Here is a 22,582-nt window from a genome sequence, read left to right as displayed (position 1 = left end):
ATGTCTCTAATAGGATTCTAAAATCCAACCATTGGAAATAAATTTATCCTTATTTACCCATAGATGTTAACTTTTTTTAGTGAGCAATATTAAATGAACGACCCATTGCTTCAAAACACATCCCTAAAATGCCCTGCACATTTATGTTGGTATAAAAGCAAAATCCAGGAAGGAAACAGGACTGAAATATATATTTTGTGCAAAATGAAAGTGTGTTTTCCTTTCCTTTCAATAATAATTAAAAGATGATTCTGTTTCTGATCACTGACGAAAGAAGCCAAACCTAACATTTTTTTGCTATAATAAATCATTCTTAACTTGAGTTAATTCATAAGTATCATTTTTTATGTTGGTTTAAATGAATAAATCACCTCTGAAAGAGTGGGAAAGTATTCAAGATGTTCTAAACAAAATAAAGGTTGAATCCAGTCACCGATTTAAGTCTGCTGGCTTGAACATCACACTTTGGTCCAGAGGAACAATTTCTCAAAAATGACAATAAATTTTTATCAAGGTTTATGGTACTGCCAAATAGAACCTGCCGTTAAGCTGTGGTGATTTATACATGATGCCCCAAAATAACTGCATGGGTTACTTTCATTCTGTTCTTTGTTTCAAAAAAAAAAAATGACTAAATTTGAAATCACTAATTGGCATTGGTGTTAAGTTCTTTAAACCACATTTCAAGCTTTCCCTCCTGACACTGCCTTGTGTGACCTTCCGGGAGAGACTCAAATTTGGGTCCGAAAAGGAGTAAAACTTGGCCAAACCTCCACTTCGTTTTCTGGTAGTAACATCTCTGTTAAATAAAAGGTACGGTCATGAAAAAAAAGCAAAATGGAAAATGGCAGGCAAAAAGTACATTAATGAGATGAAAAAGAAAGAGGAGCTCTCTGCCCCTCCTCCGCCTGTGCTCTGTCTCTGTCTCTCTCAAAAATAAATAAACATTAAAAAAAATTTTTTTAAAGGGGTGCCTGGGTGGCTCAATCAGTTAAGCATCTGACTTCAGCTCAGGTCATGATCTTGCCATTCCCGAGTTAGAGCCCCACGTCGGGCTCTGTGCTGACAGCTTAGAGCCTGGAGCCTGTTTCAGATTCTGTGTCTACCTACTCTCTGTCCCTCCCCTGTTCATGCTCTGTCTCTGTCTGAAAAATAAATAAAGGTTAAAAAAAAAAAACAAAAAAAAAGTAGGAAAGAAAGAAGTAAAAAGGAAAATCTAGGGGCACCTGGGTGGCTCAGTCACTTAAGTGCCCAACTTTCGTTCAAGTCATGATCTCATGGTTTATGAGTTCAAGCCCTGTGTCAGGCTCTATGCTGATAGCTCAGAGCCTGAAGCCTGCTTTGGATTCTGTGTCTCCCTCTCCCTCTGTCCCTCCCCAACTCATGCTCTTTCCTTCTGAAAAATAAATAAAAATTAAAGATGAATTTTTTTAAAAAGGAAAAGTTAACGCATTATTTCACTTCTAACAGTAAAGTTTATCACAATGACAGAACAAAGAAACACTAATGTTGCTAATTATCTTTTCATTTTAATGGAAACACTCAGGAGCTTAAGAGGTCAGACTTCTCATCCCTCAAAGTAAAATTGTGAAATTCTGGATTTTTTGGCGCATTTTGATAGACAAAAATTGATGGCCGAAATTAGAAACACTACTGGCCCCTGGAAACCCGGAAATGCTATGAGGCTAGGTGAGGCATAATTTTGGTCTTCAGTCTTTTATACACCCATCTTCTGATGAGAAGCATATTTTTAATTTCAGGGTATTTCTCTATATGTTGGTTCTGCCATATTTATGCACGCTGGAAATTATAATCTATTAGCGCGTCAGCCCAGCACAAAGGTATCTGCTCTTCCGTTTCTAAATGGAAAAGCTCTGACTGAGAGTTTAAATAGATCTTTCTTTACATCTGCCCCCAGAAAAAATTGCCAGTTGGAAGGAAGATTGTTATGAAAGGCCTTTCTTTTCGGAGTCTACAATATAAAAACAAGATTTGGGGAAAGGTGCGTTCCTGTAGAGTTATTTTATAGTTGAGTCTTCGGCTGTTCTTGGGAAACACTACAGAGAACCATCACAGCTGCTCCGTGTATTAGAAATCACTGAATTATTTCAAAATTTCATTACAGCATTACCTGCAATAACTCACATTTCTTTTGCATAAACAAGAATACCTGAGCAAATATTAAGTGTTCCTAAGTCACTGGAAACCATTTAGAGCATGTTCACTCCACTTGCAGGAGAGACTCTCACCATTAAGGGTAGAATGAGCGGATGCTGCTGGAGCTTCCCAGAGGATGTGGGAGAAAGTAACGCTGTTGTCTGAGGAGCACTCTGCTCCTTAGAGTTGAAAACAGAACTCAGTCAAGCCTCTAGCGCTAACGTCCATTTATGGGAAATACAGGGGATACAGAGGACATCTTAAAGAAAGTCCACAGGCTAATCCTGAACATGGGACCAGTCTACAGATTCTGCAACAAGTTAGTTTTATTAACAAATACTGAGGAGGCTTAAGAGATCTAATAACAAATGTAGCATGTGGACATTGTTGTATCCCTATGTGAATAAATTAACTGGAAAAAAAAGAGACGTTTTAAAGAAAATTGTAGAGACAGTGTTATGAGCTGAGCATTGAATAGCATTAAGGGATTATTGTCAAAGTTTTTGTGATGATAAGGATGTTATGTTTATATATGAAAATGTCAACTTCTTAGAGACGTGTATTGTGGCATGCAGGAATAAAATGACATGATGTCTGGGATTCACTATAAAATATTTAAGAAAAGGAGTAATTCAGGAAAATATGTCAAAATGTTTAAGTATTAAATCTGATGAGTAGCATGTGGGAGTTGGTAGCACTGTGTCTACCTCAAAGTGTGTCTCAAAATTCTCATAATTTCAAATTATTTTAAATAGGTAAAAAACATAATAGTTAAAAAAAAAACCTCATAAATTCACATAATCAGAGAAATTCATTACCAAATACAACATTTTTCCAGTATTTAACTTTCAGCTCCCAGGGCCAGAAAACTCCTTTGGCACCTGCCATGAAACTATGACAAATCCATGTCAGCCCCCCGGGCAACGTACCTGACAGTCTTTCATTGAGCTTTGAACTGAAGCCTGATCTCCAATTCGATGCTGTTGTTTTAGTTTGTTTTCCTGGGTTTCATACCAAGTTTTCAGACTTTGCACATTATTTTCATATTCTGACCAAGATTCCAATAAGCCTTCCAACAGCTGGATCTGAACACACATAATGAAATGAAGTTTGCAATTTTATTTTAAAATCAAATCACTGGCACTCAAGCCACCATTTCCTCCAATTACTCAAGCCACTACTCCCTCTAAATTAAGAGCTTTTAAGATACAGCTTATTGTATAGAGGATTAAAAAACAAATCTTATAAAGTATAAGCCGGTGACTAACTAGTATTGGTAATTGAGTAAAGTCAACTTGGAAAGGCAAAAGAAGTTAAGGGGCACCTTTAAAAAAGTAAAACAACGTACAATGGGTGAAGAGTAGAAGACGAATAAGAGAAAATCATGAACGAGAGTAAAGAATATTTAGCGCAATGGGGTTCAGTGGTGTCCCCTTCAGAAACGTTTGTGTGCTGTGTGAAGCTATACTGCTTGTGAAATGAGTTTTCTTTACAGACCGTCCCTGGTCTTGGCATGTTGGACAGCAGGAGCCACGTGGCTTACCTTCTCAGTCACTAGCCCCTGCAGGATTTGCCAACTTTTATTCATGGCTCCAAGTTGCTCAGCAAAATCAGTCTTGTCACTACGTTTACTTTCCACATCCTGACTGCTGATTTGTAGCACGGACTGATTCACAAAATCAACTGTCAACTGTTTACAGTTAATATCTATCTTAAAGCCCTGAAAAGTGAAGGGAGGAAATAAAGAAACAAGGTTATGCACATAAATGTCCTATATTTTATCAGGAATTGGAATGCCTTAAACAACTTTAATCTTATCATTTCTGTGATTTAGTCCAAATGACACAATCTGCTTATAATTCTATAACTCGTTATTATCAGAAATTGAATATATACATATAATATATGAACATACTGAGTTTATAAAAGTATAAATTACTGACTTGAATATATAAAAATTTATAAAATTTTGAATTTATTAATATATTGAATATAAATATATGTATACATTTTAGGTAGAGAATGTATGTAGAACTGGATAAATTGTCTAACCTCACTATAACATACTCATAAATTATAGCATTTATTTTTATTATTTTTTAAATAATTCAAAATTATTCCTGGGGCACCTGGGTGGCTCAGTTGATTAACCGACCGACTCTTGATTTCTGCTCAGGTCATGATCTTGCAATTCATGGGTTCGAGCCCTGCATCGAGCTGTGCACTGACAGAGTGGAGCCTACTTAGGATCCTGTCTCCCTCTCTCTCTGCCCTCCCCCTGCTGGCTTGCCCTCTCTCTCTCTCTCTCTCTCTCTTTCAGAATAAATAAACATTGAAAACAATTTTTAAAAATTAGTCCTAACACCGGACAGCTTTCCTATGTCTACAACTAGGGAGGCAGTTTTTTTTTACCCTTGTGCCCTTATCTGGTCACTATGTATGAAACATCCACTCCAAAATCTGATGTGCATAATTGGAGTTTTGAGTTCTTTTGAATGAACTAGTCCTAAAATATGAAAAGTTAAAAGAAAAAAAAATTCCACTACCTTGTATTTCTGAAGGTATTCATGAATTGCCTTGTAACCTATCGAATTTTTTATGTTCTCTTCATCCTTTTGAATAACATTTTCCATTAGAGAAATCCAAGTCGTCAGTTCAGAAATGGCATGGCGGGACGGCAGCTTATCCATCTGGAGCTGCCCAAGTAAGAGACATAACGAAGGCACAAGGGTTAAAATTCAAACCAACTTTCTGCCAACCCCAAAACCCTACGTTAATATTTATTGACGTGCCAAAAGAGATAACACTTCTTAATGACATTTTTGGATCTTAACCTTATTACAAGCTTGAAATTAAACATCAGGCAAACAATGAACAATAATAGGCATCTTATGTTCACTTGATATCCAATACTATAAACATTGTATAAACACTAACTAATTAATCAAAATACCAGCAAGAAGGAAATATTATTCTTATTTTATAGCTAGTTTTATGAGTTAAAAAAAAACCTAACTACAAAACATTCAACAGATGTATTTTATTAATTATCTTGTAAAAATTTCTGTGTATTATGACTCAGGAATGTTAAAGGAAGAAAGAAAAATACCACACTACAAACTATCATTTTCTAGATTTTTGGCACTCTAATATTTATTCCTAAGAGCATGGCCAATTTCCTTACTCTTTAACTAAAATATAGTTAGATTTATGAATCTTACTTAATCTAACATACGTTTTTGCAGTTAGTTATTACAATGATTTGGAGGAACAAGGGCAATCATTTACAATATTTATGAACTTCTATGTGGTGCAGAAAGATATAGAGATGATTGCGAGATATTTCCTGCCCCTCCTGGAAATATATAGTTGTTGACTAGGAGGGATAAGACCCAAACATTAAACACAGCTATCATACCTGGTAGAGTGATGAATATCAAAGAGAGGTAAATATACATTGTCTGGGATCCAGGGAAGGGAGGTATATTTCCAGAGAAGGGAAGTACTTAAATTTATTGAATGCCAGTTGTTCTATCATGGGCGAGATTATAAGTCTTGAAAATACATTGTGATTGAATTCTTGTAACTATTCACTTTATGAGGGAAGTGGAGCAACCCACATTATACAAAGAAAGTTTAAACAAGGCCAGATGAAGTTTCTACTACAACTACACACACACACACACACACACACAAAAGAAGTTGTCCTTGGAAGAAATGACATTTGTAGGTATGGCTTTGTAGAACAGCTCACCTTTAGTGTGCAGAACAATGGAAGAGAGAAAAGGCAAACTGTCCATGACAGAGCAGATCTCCATTTGAAAGCAAAAGCAGATTAGCACTCTTTCCATTGACTACTGCTTAAATCAATGGTTATGAATTAAACTTATGATTATGTCTATACCTGGTGGAGCTTTTCCTGTACAGTTGGAATATTTGTCAGCAGATCAGTCCACTGGCTGTCAATGTGTGACAGTTCTGAACGTAGGGAAGCCGTGTCCACTTTCTTTAATCGGAGAAGCTGATTTCCGATGCTCAGAACAGATGATTTCAGGGAAGATTTCGCATCCACTTCTTTGGAAAACTCCTAAAAGGAGCAGCAATGTTCAAATCAGGATTAAATAGTTAGACCTTTAATTTAAGAAAAGAGAACCATTTACTACATAAACAATTTTTCTATACGTCTTCAAGAGGAGTTATGCTCAGCACTCCAGAGGACCAAAAAAAAAAAAAAAAAAAAAAAGTATACCATTGCCTTGAATGAAAGCCAACAATGAAGCCATTCTTTGAAAATTACTTTAATGAGGCAATGTTGAACCCTAGTATTTTGCATAATTATTGACCACACATACTTAACATTGACAAATTCTCTTGAGCTTGGCTTATTAAGTATATAAAATTGAATCAAATGTTTTAGATTCTTAGGCTTACCAGGAAAGCATTTAGATGATCACGGACCATTTCCAGTTCTTGTGGGACTGTCACAGATTGTTGAGTCCAAAATTCTAGCCTGTCTTTTGCAGACTGTAACCAGTGAATAAGTTCTGCAGATTCGCTTTGATATCTGTAATTATATTAAGGCATCTATCAAGTAAACCTCTGATACCTCCTTTCTGCTAACCCATGTTATTCAGCAAGGCCAATTTTAAAACAAGAGATACAACAGGTCTGGGAGAATAATGCCCTGCATGGGACACTCTCAAATTCCCTTCAAATTTAAACATTAAGCAAGCTTCAGCTTTCCCATTTCTAAGCTGAATGCAAAAAAAGTACGTATCTTTCTCCTACTCATTCACAATGAGAATATTTAGAAAATATTAGATGACTATTATTAAAAGTTCTTAGAAGTAAAGGTGGCATAGAAATAGAGTACTTCATGATGTAAAACCAACCCTCCACTTCTCCTGAATACTTCCCATTGCCCTTACTTTCTCGAACATACTTTCATTCTATGTTCCCTTCTAAGGTTTTCCTGTGAACACCCACGTACAGCCAATAGGCAAGGGAGGATCAGAGCTCAAAGGTAAGGGGCATTGGGTACCTGCTTCCCTGCCCACTTCTACTTGCGTGTTTATACAATTGTCCAAGAATCTAAGGGAGGGAAGCCTTTGTTTTCGCCTTTATTTTCCGGATTACAAGATAAGTGCCTAGGGGGACCTTATCTTCTTTAAGCCCGTACCCACTAGTGTTAGAAAGAGCCCGCAGCGCTAATCTAAAATTATGTGAAACAGCCATTGTATTACCTGGTCCAGTGTTTCAGTACTGTTTCCAATCTGTGAAGTTCCTTCGACACTTTGTTGGTATTATCCAACCACTGTTCTCCCAGTTGATTGAGCTGGCTTTCTAGATCTGAGCAGCTAATGGATATGAGCAGTCGCTTCCCATCATCTAACACCTGATATAATTTGGGCTGGTATGCATGAAGGCTGGATTTCAAATGCTAAAATTGATTGAAAATACCAGGTTAAAACTTTGGATGATGCATTTTTTTTCTCTTCAAGAATTATAGTTTCTCTGGTGCTCGTAATGTTCTGTTCCCTATTAGTCAGAATTCAACCGTTTGCACCCAAGAAACGTTGAGATGGCTCACCTATATTTAAGTATAGATGTCCTTCTTTTTTCTTTTTTTTTTCTGTAGTAACTTCAGGTACATTTAAAACTATCAAGCTGTAACACCAACACGCACCACAGAAAATGCTCAGTTGAATTTTCAAAAAGAGATCTCACATTAAATAAAGAAAAAAGAGGGCGCCTGGATGGCTCAGTTGGTCACATGGCCGACTTCGGCTCAAGTCAGGATCCCGCGGTTCGTGGGTTCGAGCACCCGCGTCGGGCTCTGTGCTGACAGCTCAGAGCCTGGAGCCCGCTTCGAATTCTCTGTCTCCCTCTCTCTCTCTGCCCCTCCCCTGCTCACACTCAGCCTCTCTATCAAAAGTAAATAAACAGGAAAAAAAAAAAAGAAAAAAGATCTTATGTTCCTATTGTAAAACAAATACTTAAAATCTATCTGCTTTCAACAATGTTAATAGCTTGAAATAAAAGTAAAAGTAGTTAATAAAATATTTGACTGCAAGTTTGTTTAGATTCAGTTAAAACCACAGGGAAGTTTCAAAAGGAAATGTGGTAACTTTTCACACTGAGATGCCATTGGACGCTGACCTGGTAGAGTGTTATCCGGTCGATGAGCCTCTCCTCGCTCTCCTCCACCAATCCCACACTTGGGATGCTACTTTCCACCACCTCCAGCTGTTTGCTGAGCGCCTGGTGGTCTTCATCCAGATGAGACCATGTCTAGAAACACAGTATCAGTCTATAAGCTAAAAAAATTCTTATTATGGGGCACCCAGGTGGCTCATTCAGTTGAGCGTCCAACTTCAGTTCAGGTCATGATCTCGCGGTCCGTGAGTTCGAGCCCCGCGTCGGGCTCTGTGCTGACGGCTCAGAACCTGGAGCCTGCTTCGGATTCTGTGTCTCCCTCTCTCTCTGCCCCTCCCCCACTCATACTCTCTCTCTCTCTCTCTCTCTCTCTCTCTCTCTCTCCCTCAAAAATAAATAAACATTAAAAAAAATCCTCATTAAAGAACCACGATCTTCTTTTTGTGCAAAGTACGCATTCAACAGATTCACTTCAAAGTTATGTTGGAAGGGCGCCTGAGTGGCTCAAGTCGGTTAAGCACCCCACTCTTGATTTTTGGCTCAGGTCATGATCTCATGGTTCATGAGTTCGAGTTCAAGCCCTGTGTCAGGCTCTGAGCTGATGCTTGGGATTCTCTCTCTTCCTCTCTCTTTGCCCCTCTTCTGCTCTCTCTTTCTCTCTCTCTCTCACTCAAAACAAATTAAAAAATAAAAAATACATAGTTAGTTGGAGATGTTTGTGTTTGGTTTGCTTTGGGAAGCAAAAGATGGCTTTGAAGCAAGTAATCAGATGGCGACCCTGAAAAGCATTGCAAACACGCTTGGGTGTCTATAACCAACCAGCAGTATGAGTGTGGGCAAGTTACTAAACTTCTCTGAACCTCAGAGAAGTTTAATTTATAACATGTATAACATTAAAAATGTTTAATTTATAACATGAAACAAATGGGGATAATAACAACTATCTTGTCCATAGTGAGGATGAAATGATAATGTACATAGTGCATCTGGAACATATCAGGCATCTGATATGCATGGTTTCATTCTTTACCACAGTAATGATGAGGGCATGATTTCAGCAAAAGGGCAGGGTGTGTTTACTTCATGTAGTAAAGCAAAGTAAATATGTTACATTCACAAACAAAAAAAGCTACCACAAACATTTAATAAATATAAATATATAGCATAGACATTCTACTAAGGAGAAATCCCAAACCACTCGCTCCTAAATTCTCATTTTTATTTTATTTGAAACTGGAAATTCTTCTTAAAAATCATGTGAAGTCTTTTTTAATAATGGATAGCAAAGATCGGCCGCTCTTTAGTCTCACTGTCAAAACCCCAAATACCGTCACATGCTGTCCAAGGTCAGTATTCGATGAATCTAGCTCACTCACGGCATGGCACAGCCTTTTCCAAACATAAATAGGAAATACAAGGGAAACAAGACAGAACACGAGGCTGACTCTGAGGGACTCCGAGAATTGGGAGTTCCAATTCTGAGGGGAATTGCACGAATAAATACATCTTCCATTAAGGGTATGCTTTGCAGTTGAGTCTGCTGTAGGAAAGATGTTACATCAGGAGTCTCACCTCTAGAATGTACTCCAACTCCACCCCCCTCTTGTGAGCCCGTTTCAGTACAGCTGAAGCCTGTGTCATCAGTTCTGTGTGGAACTGCGTTTCTTGTAGGACCGCAAAGTTGATTATCTTTCTGAAGAGTGTCTCCGTCAGGATCATATGAGATTCCAGGCCTTGAAAGTATTCCTGCAATTTTTCAGGTAGAAAGAGGTCAGGGACTCATTCATATACCACCTTACAATAAAAGCTGCTTCACATGTAAAAGCTGATGGAACTCAGGCAATATATGAGCATTATCTTCCCACCTCTGCAAGACCCTGCCTCACGTAGGCACTCATGGCTTCCTGCAGAGACGGGAACTCCAGTCTCTTAATTGGCCTCTCATCCCTCCCCTCAAGTGCACTGACATGTGATGTGCTGTAGATACTCTGTCCCTGCAAACAGAGCCCTTCGGATGGGACCAGCTGTTGATAAAACTCCTCTGCTCTCCAAATGCCTCATCCCTGTATACGATCTGGAAGACTCTCATTAACTCCACCACACAAATTGGCCTCCCTTGTCCCTCAGACACATTGGCAACCAGTCTCCCCTCTTTGGCCTCTGTGTACATGCCATACTTCCCAAGATGTCCTCACTTGACACATTCATGACTTTCCTTCCTTTATGGTTGGGCTTGAACTCTACTCTTCCGAATTCCCAGAGCATTTGTTGTGCTCCAATACTCACTGCCAAGCACCGCCTGACGTGTACGGATTGCTGTTACGCAGTTTTAAATTTCCCTTTTATTATACTTACACACGACAGAATGGTAGGCCTTGCACAGTCCTACAAATGTATTTTTAAATGTTAATTTTTTATGTGTAACAGGCCCCAGAGGAGGGAGACAGAGCTCATCCCATTTCCTGTTCCCTCCACTGTGGTTTGGGCTGAAGGGCTGGGAGTTGGTAACAATATTTAGTGTGTGCTATATGCTAAAACTCTACCAACGCTTTACTGACCAACTCAGTTAACCCTGTAACAATTCTATGAGGTAGGTAGTTTTAGTTCCCATTTTGTGGGTGAGGACCCTGAACCACCCAGTCTATATAGAACATGTTCACCACAGAGCTCTCCCTCAGAAAACGTCTGGACAACAGAAGCAAGTATCTTCATTTTTCACTGACAACTATTAAATCATAGACTCTTCAAGTGGGAAGAGAACTTGGAGGTCATTTAGCCCAACATGCACCAAAAACTGATATTCCTTTTACAACCCAATCTCCTGCTAATGGCCTTGGATGGTCTTCCCATGGCCAGGAGAGTTATCTGTTCCATGCAACCAAATCCTTCTAGAGTTCTTTACCTATTGAGCCTACGTCTCTGTTATTTATGCTCATTGATCCTAGCTTCCTTTCTGGAATAACTCAGCATGATACTTTATTGCTGTTGTCAAAGATTTGAGGAAAACCAGCTGTGAACTTTAAAGTAATGTTTTCAAAGCCAAATGATAAGGCTTTAATAAATCACAAAGTTTTGGACAAAACTCCCTGGGAAAAATAGCAAGAAGTGCAATTCCCCCTCCCCCCCAAAATTTACCTTTATAAGACACCACATGTTAAGAGCTACATGTTAACTAGCATAATGTTAACTATCTATAATCCAACGGGATTTTCAAAGTTTCCATGCATATGACATTCCTACAGTCCGAGAGTCTGGGTTTCTAGACTGGCAAACTCTTCTTTCTGTAATCATTTTAATAATGCAAGAGTTATTTGTTGTGTGCACATTAAACAGGCATTCCTTTATTAAGGAGTAGTGTCTAACCTGAGCTTGGCCATGGAACATGGCAATCTCAGGCCCCCCAGGTGTGATCATGTAGTAAGAGGACTCACTGTCCCCAAGAATAAACTCTGGAGGCCTACAGCAACCAGAGGAGCATGTACTTAAGGGCCAGAGGAACTGAGTGATACATGTAAGAGACAGAAACCCCATCCCACAGCCGAGTGGGCAGCTCTGCATTCCCAGAGCACAGAGAGGAGCCTTTGTCCAGGGCAACAGAAGGCAGAGAAAACACCTAGGACTAGAGGAATAAATGGGCATAAAAGACACAGAGGACAAAAGCAGAATTAAGAAGGAAGCTGGGCACTTCGAAGAAAGTCCCCAAGTTTCCCACTGGTTGTAATTTATGATAGGAGACAGCCTGGCTAATACTAGTGAGGAAGTGATAATTAAAATTACTAGGAACGTTGGTATTCTTTTTAACTCACAAAATTATAGAAACCTACCCTCTATAATTTTCCTGGGCTACTGAATGCCCATGGGTTTGAACATACATTTGTTGCTTAATTTTAAAGAGTAATTTATGCAAGGAAGAACTCATAAAAGATTGATAATAATAGGTTTTACTATTTTACTGCCCCCCCTCCCCCCCCCCCCCCCCCCGCTCTCTCTCTCTCTCTCTGTCCCTTTTTACCTTATGTTTGTCAAGCAGTTGTTGAATTTCCTCCTTGGAAGACACAATGATTTTCTGGTCACCCGCCATCTTCTCCTGTCCAGTCTCCAGCAGGTCAGCCAGATCTTGCATGGCCCTTTCGTACTGACTCTTGAGGGCAAGATTCTGGTTCAGACTACTCCGCCAGGAGCCAATGGTCATCATCAGTTCATCATACATGTCCTATGAAACAGAGACCGTGATACTCACTCTCAGGTCATGTGCTGGCCCTTCTCTGAAAAGCATACTCCCTCCCAAGACCACAACCCAACCAAAAATACTCCTTCAGGTATCTGATTGATGGTGATGCTCTGTATGAAAGGCTCTGCCTGCCTTTCTCATGAGCCTCTTCGAAAACTTCCTTCAAAAGGAGGTAGATTCGACAGCGCTCTTCTCAGGATGTCAAGAGTTTATGGCGCGACATGGGGTTGAAATGTTGAAAAGTTGTTTGTGTGGCTGAGGGACATGTAAACGTAATTCTAATTTTTTATAATGTTCTTAACATTTACATAGTGTTAGAGTCATTGACTGTAGCATCTTTCATATTTTGTCTGCTACAGAATAATCAGATTTTGGACTATTCCCTAAATAAAGAGCTAGGGAAACAGAGGAGGTTAATGTGAGCAGAAGGACTTTAGGACTTAAAAAGGCAATGTTTTTGCCAAATGTGGTGGAGTAAATAAATAACTATTTAAACTGGAAAGACATTTTAGGAGATGATGATACACCAAACAAAATTTATTGGAACCATATGGACCCGATTAACGTATCACATTAAAGTTTCGCGGGCCAAAATGGTTCAATCTGGAAAAGTTCAACTTTAATGCCTATTTACAACTATGACGTTTGACTCTTACACCTGACATTTAAGCACTGTTGGAAAACCGTCTAAGTGCAAAGTGGGGGCTGTGGGCTAGTGACATTATGAAATGTGAGATAATGGAATGAAGACAGTTAAAATAAAAATGTTCTTTTTAAAATAAGAGCTATTTTATTTTCAAAAAAGGAAGAACTTGTGACCCTGTGCTGGAGTTAATGCTATTAATCCCCAACAGCTCTGTAACAAGCATGCGGAGAAAAGTTAAGATGTGTGTATCACTTTTTCTTAATGTAATTTAACTCTGTTGCCCATCAAATGCTCAAGTTTGCCGGTCTAATATCCCAGGTTCTCCCGACCACCCCCGGGGGTCGGATTTTTGCCTAATCTAAGAAAGCCAATTAAGCTCAAATCATTTCCTATTCCAGGAGGAAGCTGGGAACTCTGCTGAGGTCTCAACTACATTCTAGTTTAATTTTTTTGTTGTTGTTCTGGAATTGAAACGCTGTCCTCCTCCCATTCAAACATGTATGAAAGATTAACTATAGTTTTGAACACCTGAGAAAAATTACTTTCTAAAAAGTCTTAGTTTGAGCATTTTTTGCTTTTAAAACAGTTTTCTCAGGTAGACTATAATACAGGGTAAATATCCCTCTTTTAACTTTTCTAGGTAGGATTTATAATTCTTATATTTTCTAGAGTAGAAAATAATATGCCACAACTACCCTATACCACAATGCTTAGCCATTGGAATAATAATAAAGCAAATATCAGAAAAAGAATCTTGGAAGTATGAGAATACAATTTATTTCATTGCATTAAATACGGTGAAAGTTGCAGAAAATTTTCTATTTTCTGAAACTTTCACCATATTTAGGACAAAGATTAGGAATGAAATGACATGAATTTTATGGAGAGAAACCAAGAAAATAAACAAAATAATTTTTTTCTTGATATCCAGTTAGGATGTATCATCGAAGCTGAATGCTATTAGTAGAAAACTATACCTGAAGTTTGGACAGTTCCTGCATGGAAGGCTGCTCAATCTGCAACTTGTCACCACGCTTTTTTAATTCAATGATTTCTGCATCCAACTCCTTTAGCCCATCTTCAGCCTGTTGTATTGCCTATGTAAGATTTATGAAATTTCATTAGAACTCCCACAACTCCCCACGCACAATGTGATTATTATATCTATTTGTTCTTGTCTTCACATCAAACTTTTTCAATGCCTACAAAGAGACTCCTTTCAATACAGCATAAAACCATGACCATCTAGTATACAGAAAAGAGAAGGAGGCCCTTTGTTACACCACAGTCAGCTGACTTACAGGTAAGGAGGCAGGAGGGACTTCGTGTGGAGGGTTGGGAGAACAATCGCTTTCTTAAACAAATAAGGGAATTTGTGAACAGCAACACCTAAAAGAGAAGCATGCCTTAGGACATGGTTAGCAAAGGTGTTTGCCCAAGATTTTCTAGGGGAACAAGTTCTGGTCTCCTGAAATGCAGTTTAAGCATCCTTGGAGAGAGAGTCAGCAAGGCAAGAGGACAATATGTCAGCGTGGTCAGGAAAAGCTTACTCTCTGCTTAGTGGAAAAGCAAGCAATCAACAGCTATTACAGTGGCCCCTGGTGCTAAGCCTTCTCTTCCCAGTGTGAGGTCTGTAGAAGTGGAACACGCTCTCACCCAGGCCTTCAAGGAGCTTACAGTCTGGTTAGGAAGCCAGAGTAAACAGAGCAAAACAAAACAAGGGTGAATCCAATCAGGTACTCAACTCGCGGTAACTCATCCCTGTTAGAGGAGTTTGGAGAAGGGAGACAGCACTGGATCCTGGAGCAGGCTAAGTAGACTTTTGCAAGAAACACAACGTCAGTTGCCCTGAAGGATGAAAAGAACATGGACTCCAGATGGCAGATGAAACATATGCATCTTGCTTTCTCTTTCCTGAATCCCCTCTACAAACAGCAAATATTTTGTTTACCCGCCTCCCCCCACCCACCCAAATCTACAAGGATAAAGAAACAGGAAAGAAGACAGTACCAGCAAAATTTTGAAAGCTGGAATTCAGGATACATGATAATTGACTTAAGAAATCTGAGAAAGTGTGGGGCGCCTGGGTGGCTCAGTCGGTTAAGTGTCGGACTTTGGCTCAGGTCATGACCTCATGGTTCGTGGGTTCGAGCCCCGCGTCGGGCTCTGTGCTGACAGCTTGGAGCCTGAAGCCAGCTTCTGATTCTGTGCCTCCCTCTCATCTATCTCTCTCTGCCCCTCCCCCTGCTCACACTCTGTATCTCTCTTTCTCAAAAGGAAATAAACATTAATTTTTTTTTGTTTAAAGCAAGAAATCTGAGAAAGACGAATCCTAAACTCACAGGAGATCTACATTACCAGGCTTACAGCAACAGGAGTCTCTAGAACTCCGGGTGGGTAGGATGGGGAGCCAAACAAAGGGCTGGTAAAGAAGCTGCTTAAAGAGCAATTATGTTCCCAGAGCCCCTTTCTCAATCCACACTGCCCCTTTCCTTCCCGGAGAAAGATAGGGAGTTCATTTTCTAGAGAAGGTGGAACAGATAGTCTCTGGAATGAGGGGGAACCAGTTGCAGATTTGAGTACTTGATGGAAAACAGAGAGATACATGACTGAATGCCCACAGAAAGCTACATGGGGAGCCCTGGCATCTTCTAGAGTACTGCAGCCTGGATTTTCCGATAAATAGCCCACACAATTCAGTAATTCTCAAAACTGTCAAGCCACATCCATACACAAAGTTCTCTGTCAGCTGTTTAGTTCTCCATCCTAAATGTGAAGAGACAAGAAAGATTTCCATAATCTCAGAAGCCTCTAACACAAAAGATGGATACTAAAGTAAACAAACAAATAAAAGCAGGCTGGAGGGAGACAGACCATACAGGAAAAATAAAACTTGAGCCAAAAAATCATAATCTATCCAGAGAGGCTACAAAAGATAATGCATCTATTAGAAAAAGAACAGAATAAAGGATTGTTCAGAGACCAAAATGAGCTCAGGGAAAATTAAACACATGAGAGCAGAAATACAAAACTCCCATAGAAAAGTATACAGTTGAAATCTAGGAAGTCTTCCAAAATATAGAGCAAAATATCTCTTAACAACAACAACAACAAAAAAAATTAAAAGACTGGACCAGAATATCCAACATCTGCATAAAAAGAGTTTCAGAAAGGGAGACAGATCAAATGGAGAAATAAAAAATATTAAATCAATCATTAGACAACTTTCCAGACGGAAAGAGGAAAGCTGTTAAATCAAAACAGCCTACGGAATGCCCAGCCCAGTGGATAAAACAGACCCTTTCCCAGGAGTGCCACTGTGACATCTTTGGGAATCAGAACAATTTTAGGTTCCTCAAGCCAACACCAGAAGCTAGAAAACAATGAGGCAAAAGCCTCAAAACTCTATAGAAAACTGATTTCCAAGCAAGAATTTTATAGTGAGCCAAGCTATCAGTAAAGTGTGAACATAGTATAATAACATTTTCAGATATGCAAACTATCAAAAAATGTACCCAGTATGCATCCTTTCTTAGTAAGGATATGTACTAACAAAACAAGAAAGCCATACAATAAAGACAGACTTGAGACTCAGAAAAGAAAAGATCCAACAGAGGGAGAAGTGACGGAAATTCTCAGAATAATGGTAAAGAGAGGTCCCTGGAAGTCAGGCTTATGGGGACATGTCTGTTCAAGGTCAGAATGACATGGCTCAAAAGATGAATATACCGAGAGGTGTCACTCTCATGCCTCCTGCTATTATTACCTTTTTAACCGAGGGTAGGATGGAATTAGCACACTTTCCCCCTTATTCAGCTTTCCCCTTATTCAAAAAAATGGTATAGTTATTTATTTTTATCTGTGGAATTCACTTTAGTGATATTGGTCAATAATTAGTAAAAAATGTTACTTGTGATCATACATGTCCTATATTTCACATTAGAAATTCAAGGAAAATTGGGGCGCCTGGGTGGCTCAGTCAGTTGAGCGACCGACTTCGCCTCAGGTCATGATCTCACGGTTTGTGAGTTTGAGCCCCACGTTGGGGTCTGTGCTGACTGCTCAGAACTTGGAACCTGCTTCAGATTCTGTGTCTCTCTCTCTACTCCTCCCCTGCTTGCGCTCTGTCTCTCTTTTTCTCAAAAATAAACATTAAAAAAAAAAAAAGAAATTCAAGGAAAACCATCACTATAGTTGATGAAATCTTTTTTTTTTTTTTTTTTTTTGGAATCAGGTATGTTAAGAGCCAAAAAATTTTATTTTATTTATTTATTTAAAAAAAATTTTTTTTTCACCGTTTATTTATTTTTGGGACAGAGAGAGACAGAGCATGAACAGGCGAGGGGCAGAGAGAGAGGGAGACACAGAATCGGAAACAGGCTCCAGGCTCTGAGCCATCAGCCCAGAGCCCGACGCGGGGCTCGAACTCACGGACCGCGAGATCGTGACCTGGCTGAAGTCGGACGCTTAACCGACTGCGCCACCCAGGCGCCCCAAAAGCCAAAAAAATTTTAAAAAAGTATAAATTTTAAAAAGTTCCTTTTAGGTAGAAGATAGGACACAGAAGAATGCTTTTTAATTTGGGGAAAATGAGGGATTTAAAAAAAACAGATGAAATTATGATCGAGAAAAATGGACATTCACATATAGTTTTTCAAATTATTTTAGGTGATGTCTCCCATGGATGGACAGATAGATCTAGCTTTCTATCTAGAGAAATATTTCAGGGGATCTGTATCACGGATAATTCTCTGTAGTCTACTCATAGAACCCTTAGAGGTCTACTGAAATTAGGTTAAGAAATTCCATTAAAACACACACTTTTCAAATTATTTAGCTTATGAAATGGGAGATACTATATAACATCCTTCCCATTTCTTTTCTCCTCCTTGTTTTCAGTGACATCACACTAGTTAGAATTCTCCTTCCTTCTCATCAGTAAAGCTCAGTGAAGCCTCTTGAGGTGTATCTTGCTTCCTGACCTGGCAATGTCCTGTCCACCATCCAGGAGCAGGATCTGGCCTTGACATTCACTTTCACCTTCAAACATCCCCAGTGACTCTCCACTGCCAGTGGTCTCCAGGGTGAGCGCAAGTACCCAAAAAAGTGTATGAGATGATTTGTGAGGGTGAAACGCTATGTCTTTCATTTATATTCAACCATATTCTTTCGAATTTTCATTTTTGTGTATGCTTTCTAACACAGTACCTGCTTATAACTCATAAATAAGTAAACACACAAATACTTGTGGTGTGTGCTGATCTTTTTAACTAATGAGATATGCAATCAATACAGTTCAGAGAAAAGTGAAGAAAGTCCAAATATTCTGACATGCTAAAGAATCTACAAGCTGCCACAAATGTACTCATCCAAACTTATTTCCCCTCCGTTGTTTTCATTCATCATAAAGTCAGCTAAATAGGATTCCCTGCTTTTCTCCAGAAGCGCTCTGAATTGTCTAACATTTATGCCTTTGTTCTTGCTGTCGTCTTTACTTGGCCATCTTTCTTCCCAGTCTCTGTGTGCCCAAACTTCTCAGTCTGGTTCAAATTTTCCTTTACAAAATTCCCCCGATCCTACCCTGCTGGAGGCAATCTGCCCTTCTTCTGAATGTCCATTAGTGCTTCATTGGAATCGCCCCAGGACAGTTTGACTTTCTGTCCTAGGTCTTTGAGGCTCATGTCTAATCTCAGTGTTAGGTGGCAAACTTCTTCGGGTCAGCATCTGTCACTGACACCTCTAGCCATCTCCTATTCCCTAGTTCCATACAGAAGCGAGGGACAGATTCCACGGAACCTGGCCAGTCACTCAAACCCAGCACTTAAAGACAAAATGTATGACCAACAAAAATGCTGTAATGAGCCATTAATCTTTCACAGAATATTTTAAATGTCTTAGTAAATCAGATTTACTCTCTGCATTCACTCTTCCTGTGTAAGTACCTCAATTTGCTCTGCCACGGGCTGTTCAAACACATTTGCCAGTTTCTGCAGAATGATGTATTTGCTGTCGGCCAGTGATGTACACAGCACCTTCAGATCATTCTAAAGAGGAAAGTAAATAGGGAGAATTAACATGTCTAACAGGGAATCCGAAACAGTTGTAAATATTACACGCATTCTTAGAAATAACATACAGGTGTAGGAATTTAATGCCCAAAAGAAACAATACTGTCCTGTGGGAAGGAAAAAAAACTGGTGACAATTTATCTTCAAGTGTTAAATGGGCTTTTAAAGAATTTACCGTTTCCAACATAACATAAATGGAAATTGGGTATGCAAATAAAAGGCAATACTAGTCACCCTAATCTTCTTGACATGTTTGAAATAAAGGTGCACATTTAAACACTGTAGTGGAAATATCCCACTAAAGACTTCTATTTACTAAAACCACCTATAGGTGTCACCCTTATTTGGGAAAAAATGTGATTCTTAAGAATACTATAATTCCTTTTTCCCCCTCTCCCCTCATTCACTCTCTCACTTCCTTTTTTCTCCTATTTTCAGAGAATTTGCACAAGCTTATAAAAAGCCACCCAGAAATGTAGAAAATAAATCTTATCCACGATGACCAAAGACATATGAAAAGACAACACAAAAAGACCTAAGCAAAGGCTTTTGTTCATAAAGATTACTCACTTGAAAGTCCAAATATATTTATGTTGTGTTATAGTTATACGAAAAGAAAGATAACGATCACAATTTTGGTGCTCAGTTCTACAGGGAATAATGAATTGGAACAAACTTGGAATGATACAATTTCTAGTTTTTCTCCCTGAAATGTCAGCAAATAAGCTTCTGTTTCTTATTGGTCAGCAAACATATATGATGGGCTGGCTGTTTGGCAGAGGATGAGGTCAGACTCATCACGTCCCCTTCACCGGGAGCTGACGATACATATACGAGGACACATCACCAAGATGCAAAAATCTGACCATCTACAAGGAGAAGGATAATCACGCCAAGAAAGAAAAAACATCTTTCGGGATGTGTGCCAGCCTTGTAACACAAAATTCAAGGCTAGAAAACAAAACAGTGAGTGAATTATGCAGTAAAATTTTAAAAAAGAAAAAAAGAAAAAAAAATTACACTGAACACGAACATTGGAGAAAAGCATTAGATCCTAAGAGGGAATAATTGTCACTCACCAAAACCCAAACCAATCTGCAAACCCAGTTGTGGATTCACTAGGAGACTGTTATAACAGCCCTCAAAAAATGATGCCAGAAACAAGGTTGCTGCTCATGAATTATAGCATTGTTTGTATTATTTAACTGTCCTCAGGGGGAGGCCATGTGGGCCATTAGAACGATGACATATTTATCTGTTTGTATGCCTAGGAAAAGATGTTTTCCATTCATTTGAACAGATTCAAAAGAAAAAGTCTTTACTAGCTACATATATTTAGAACATTAACGCAGTTCTTCTAAATGAGTAGATAAATGTAAATAATATATCATGAGTTAGAAACGAAGATTGTGGGGGCACCTCCTGGTTCAGTTGGAAGACCATGCGACTTGATCTCAGAATCGTGAGTTCGAACCCCACATTGGGTATGGAGATTACCCAAATAAATACTTAAAAAAAAGAAAGAAATGAAGATTGTGGATATACTTCCTGTACATCATGTTTACACATTTAATAGCATATTTTCTGCCTTAATTTTATTCTACTCAAGGTAATGGAAAACTGAGTTCACATTTCTGGAGGCCTCACTAATTACTGGCAGGAGCCAGTCAAGAAAACAGTAAGGCAGATAATATGACTGATTTAAAAATTACTAAATAAAAGACTTTAGGAGGTATTAATAACCATATGGATGCTGACATTCTCTTAAAAATGAAAATCCAAAGACTGTAACCATTTTTTGTTACTACACGTGGAACACAGCAGGACAGTTAAGGTAGGTCTACATTGCACACATATCAGACATCACAAGCTTTATTGTACAGTCATTGGCATTGCTTGTAGGACATAAGGAGGCAGGACTCTTGCTTTTTGACAAACAGGTATACAGAAGGTTTCGAGTTTTATGTGCTGCCTCACCCATTTAATAAAGAATTCTTTCATTTTCTCAGTTTTTAAATAACTTAAATACTCAATTATAAAAATGTCCACTAAATTTATTTGGGGTTAAGTCTATAGGCAAAAACTTTTTTTAACAGAACAGTTGATAACTGACTTGTTGTGATTCCATGGAGATAAGATACATTTACATTACATCAACACATACTTCCAGATTGTCCATGAGTATAGGATAATGTTCACATTCTGGCAAAAGCTAATACTCAAAAGTTAAATGGAAAACAAAGGCATATCATTCCATTAACTTCTGAGCACTGACAATATACCAGGTGCTTGGTGCAAAGTAAAACACAATGGTTTGTGACTTGACCTTTAATTACACTAGCCCTGGAACTATTTCTTTCCATTAAATTGGAACACAAACATTTTGAAATGTCAGTTGGTGTTCATGAGCTGGCCACCAACAAGTAGAAACTTGTTGGCAGGAGAAAAATAGAGAACATGATTTAAAGAGAATTTCATGATTACATGTTCTCCTCTTGGTTCTCTACGGAAAATCAGTTCCAGAGTGTTCATGCTTAGTCCATTTTTTACTCTGACTGGCTATAATTACCAATAAAAATTTTAAAGTACTAAACACACTATCATAGCAAATGTAATTTGAAAAGGGAAATATGCTTCTGAGTGATACACACATTTGTACTTCCAAACCCCCTCGCTCATGGCTGATAGACCAGAATGCTGTTGAAACTCAGCCTATTATTTTGGGCAAGGTGAATTTTAGAGTAATGAAACAAGATTCCATGAGTTGCCCAACAATTTTGCTGATTTTAGACAGATGGAGTATACCTGAACATGCAATCAGATCTCACATCCAAAACAAAATACCCAAATAATCAACCCCAACTTTTCTGATTCCAAGTGGAATATGCTTTCCTCTCTATGTACTACCCAACATAACCTACACACATATCTAGTCCAGGCCATTCCTCTAGGCCACAGACTTGATAGCCCAATGTGTACTGTGATTCTTCACCTGAGTATCTTAATTCTGTAGCCTATCTATGTCCAGCCAGTGACGCAGCCTTGCTCATTGATCTATGGCACTGCTATCCACCAGACCTGCCAACCTGAGCCTCTCAGTGCCCTTTTTTCACATGCTCCATATCTAAACCACACACAAATGCACCCTTATTGATTCTGCCTTCAAAATATATCTTGAATAGGAATACTATTCTCCATATCCCCTGTTGGCACCCTAACAATATAAAACATAAAAATATTCTTTGAGTCAACTCTTGGCTCTAGTTTTAATTTTTTTTTTAATTTTTTTAATGTTTATTTACTTCGGAGAGAAACACAAAGAGA

General features: G+C 38.7%; 1 protein-coding gene across 17 annotated transcripts in view; it reads right to left on the bottom strand.

Moving 5' to 3' along the window:
* Positions 1–22,582, bottom strand: part of SYNE1 (spectrin repeat containing nuclear envelope protein 1) — a 480,816-nt gene that overhangs the window by 102,655 nt on the left and 355,579 nt on the right. For all 17 annotated transcript variants that reach the window (XR_005782621.1, XM_040448857.1, XM_040448858.1 and 14 more), the window contains 11 exons: positions 19,133–19,234; positions 14,168–14,287; positions 12,326–12,526; positions 9,886–10,059; positions 8,317–8,448; positions 7,401–7,597; positions 6,589–6,721; positions 6,062–6,244; positions 4,704–4,853; positions 3,701–3,877; positions 3,087–3,242 (listed from right to left, as the gene is read on the bottom strand). Coding sequence is in view for 16 of the 17 variants with exons in the window: in XM_040448857.1 (XP_040304791.1) it covers positions 3,087–3,242; positions 3,701–3,877; positions 4,704–4,853; positions 6,062–6,244; positions 6,589–6,721; positions 7,401–7,597; positions 8,317–8,448; positions 9,886–10,059; positions 12,326–12,526; positions 14,168–14,287; positions 19,133–19,234 (1,725 nt within the window). In the remaining variant the exon portion in view is untranslated. The remainder of the gene's footprint in view (positions 1–3,086; positions 3,243–3,700; positions 3,878–4,703; positions 4,854–6,061; positions 6,245–6,588; positions 6,722–7,400; positions 7,598–8,316; positions 8,449–9,885; positions 10,060–12,325; positions 12,527–14,167; positions 14,288–19,132; positions 19,235–22,582) is intronic.

This window comes from Herpailurus yagouaroundi, unplaced genomic scaffold (assembly GCF_014898765.1).
Source record: "Herpailurus yagouaroundi ecotype Mexico unplaced genomic scaffold, PumYag 198, whole genome shotgun sequence".
Taxonomy (NCBI): domain Eukaryota; kingdom Metazoa; phylum Chordata; class Mammalia; order Carnivora; family Felidae; genus Herpailurus; species Herpailurus yagouaroundi.
The sequence above is the reverse complement of the archived record's forward strand: the minus strand, read 5'-3'. Positions and strand labels throughout refer to the sequence as shown.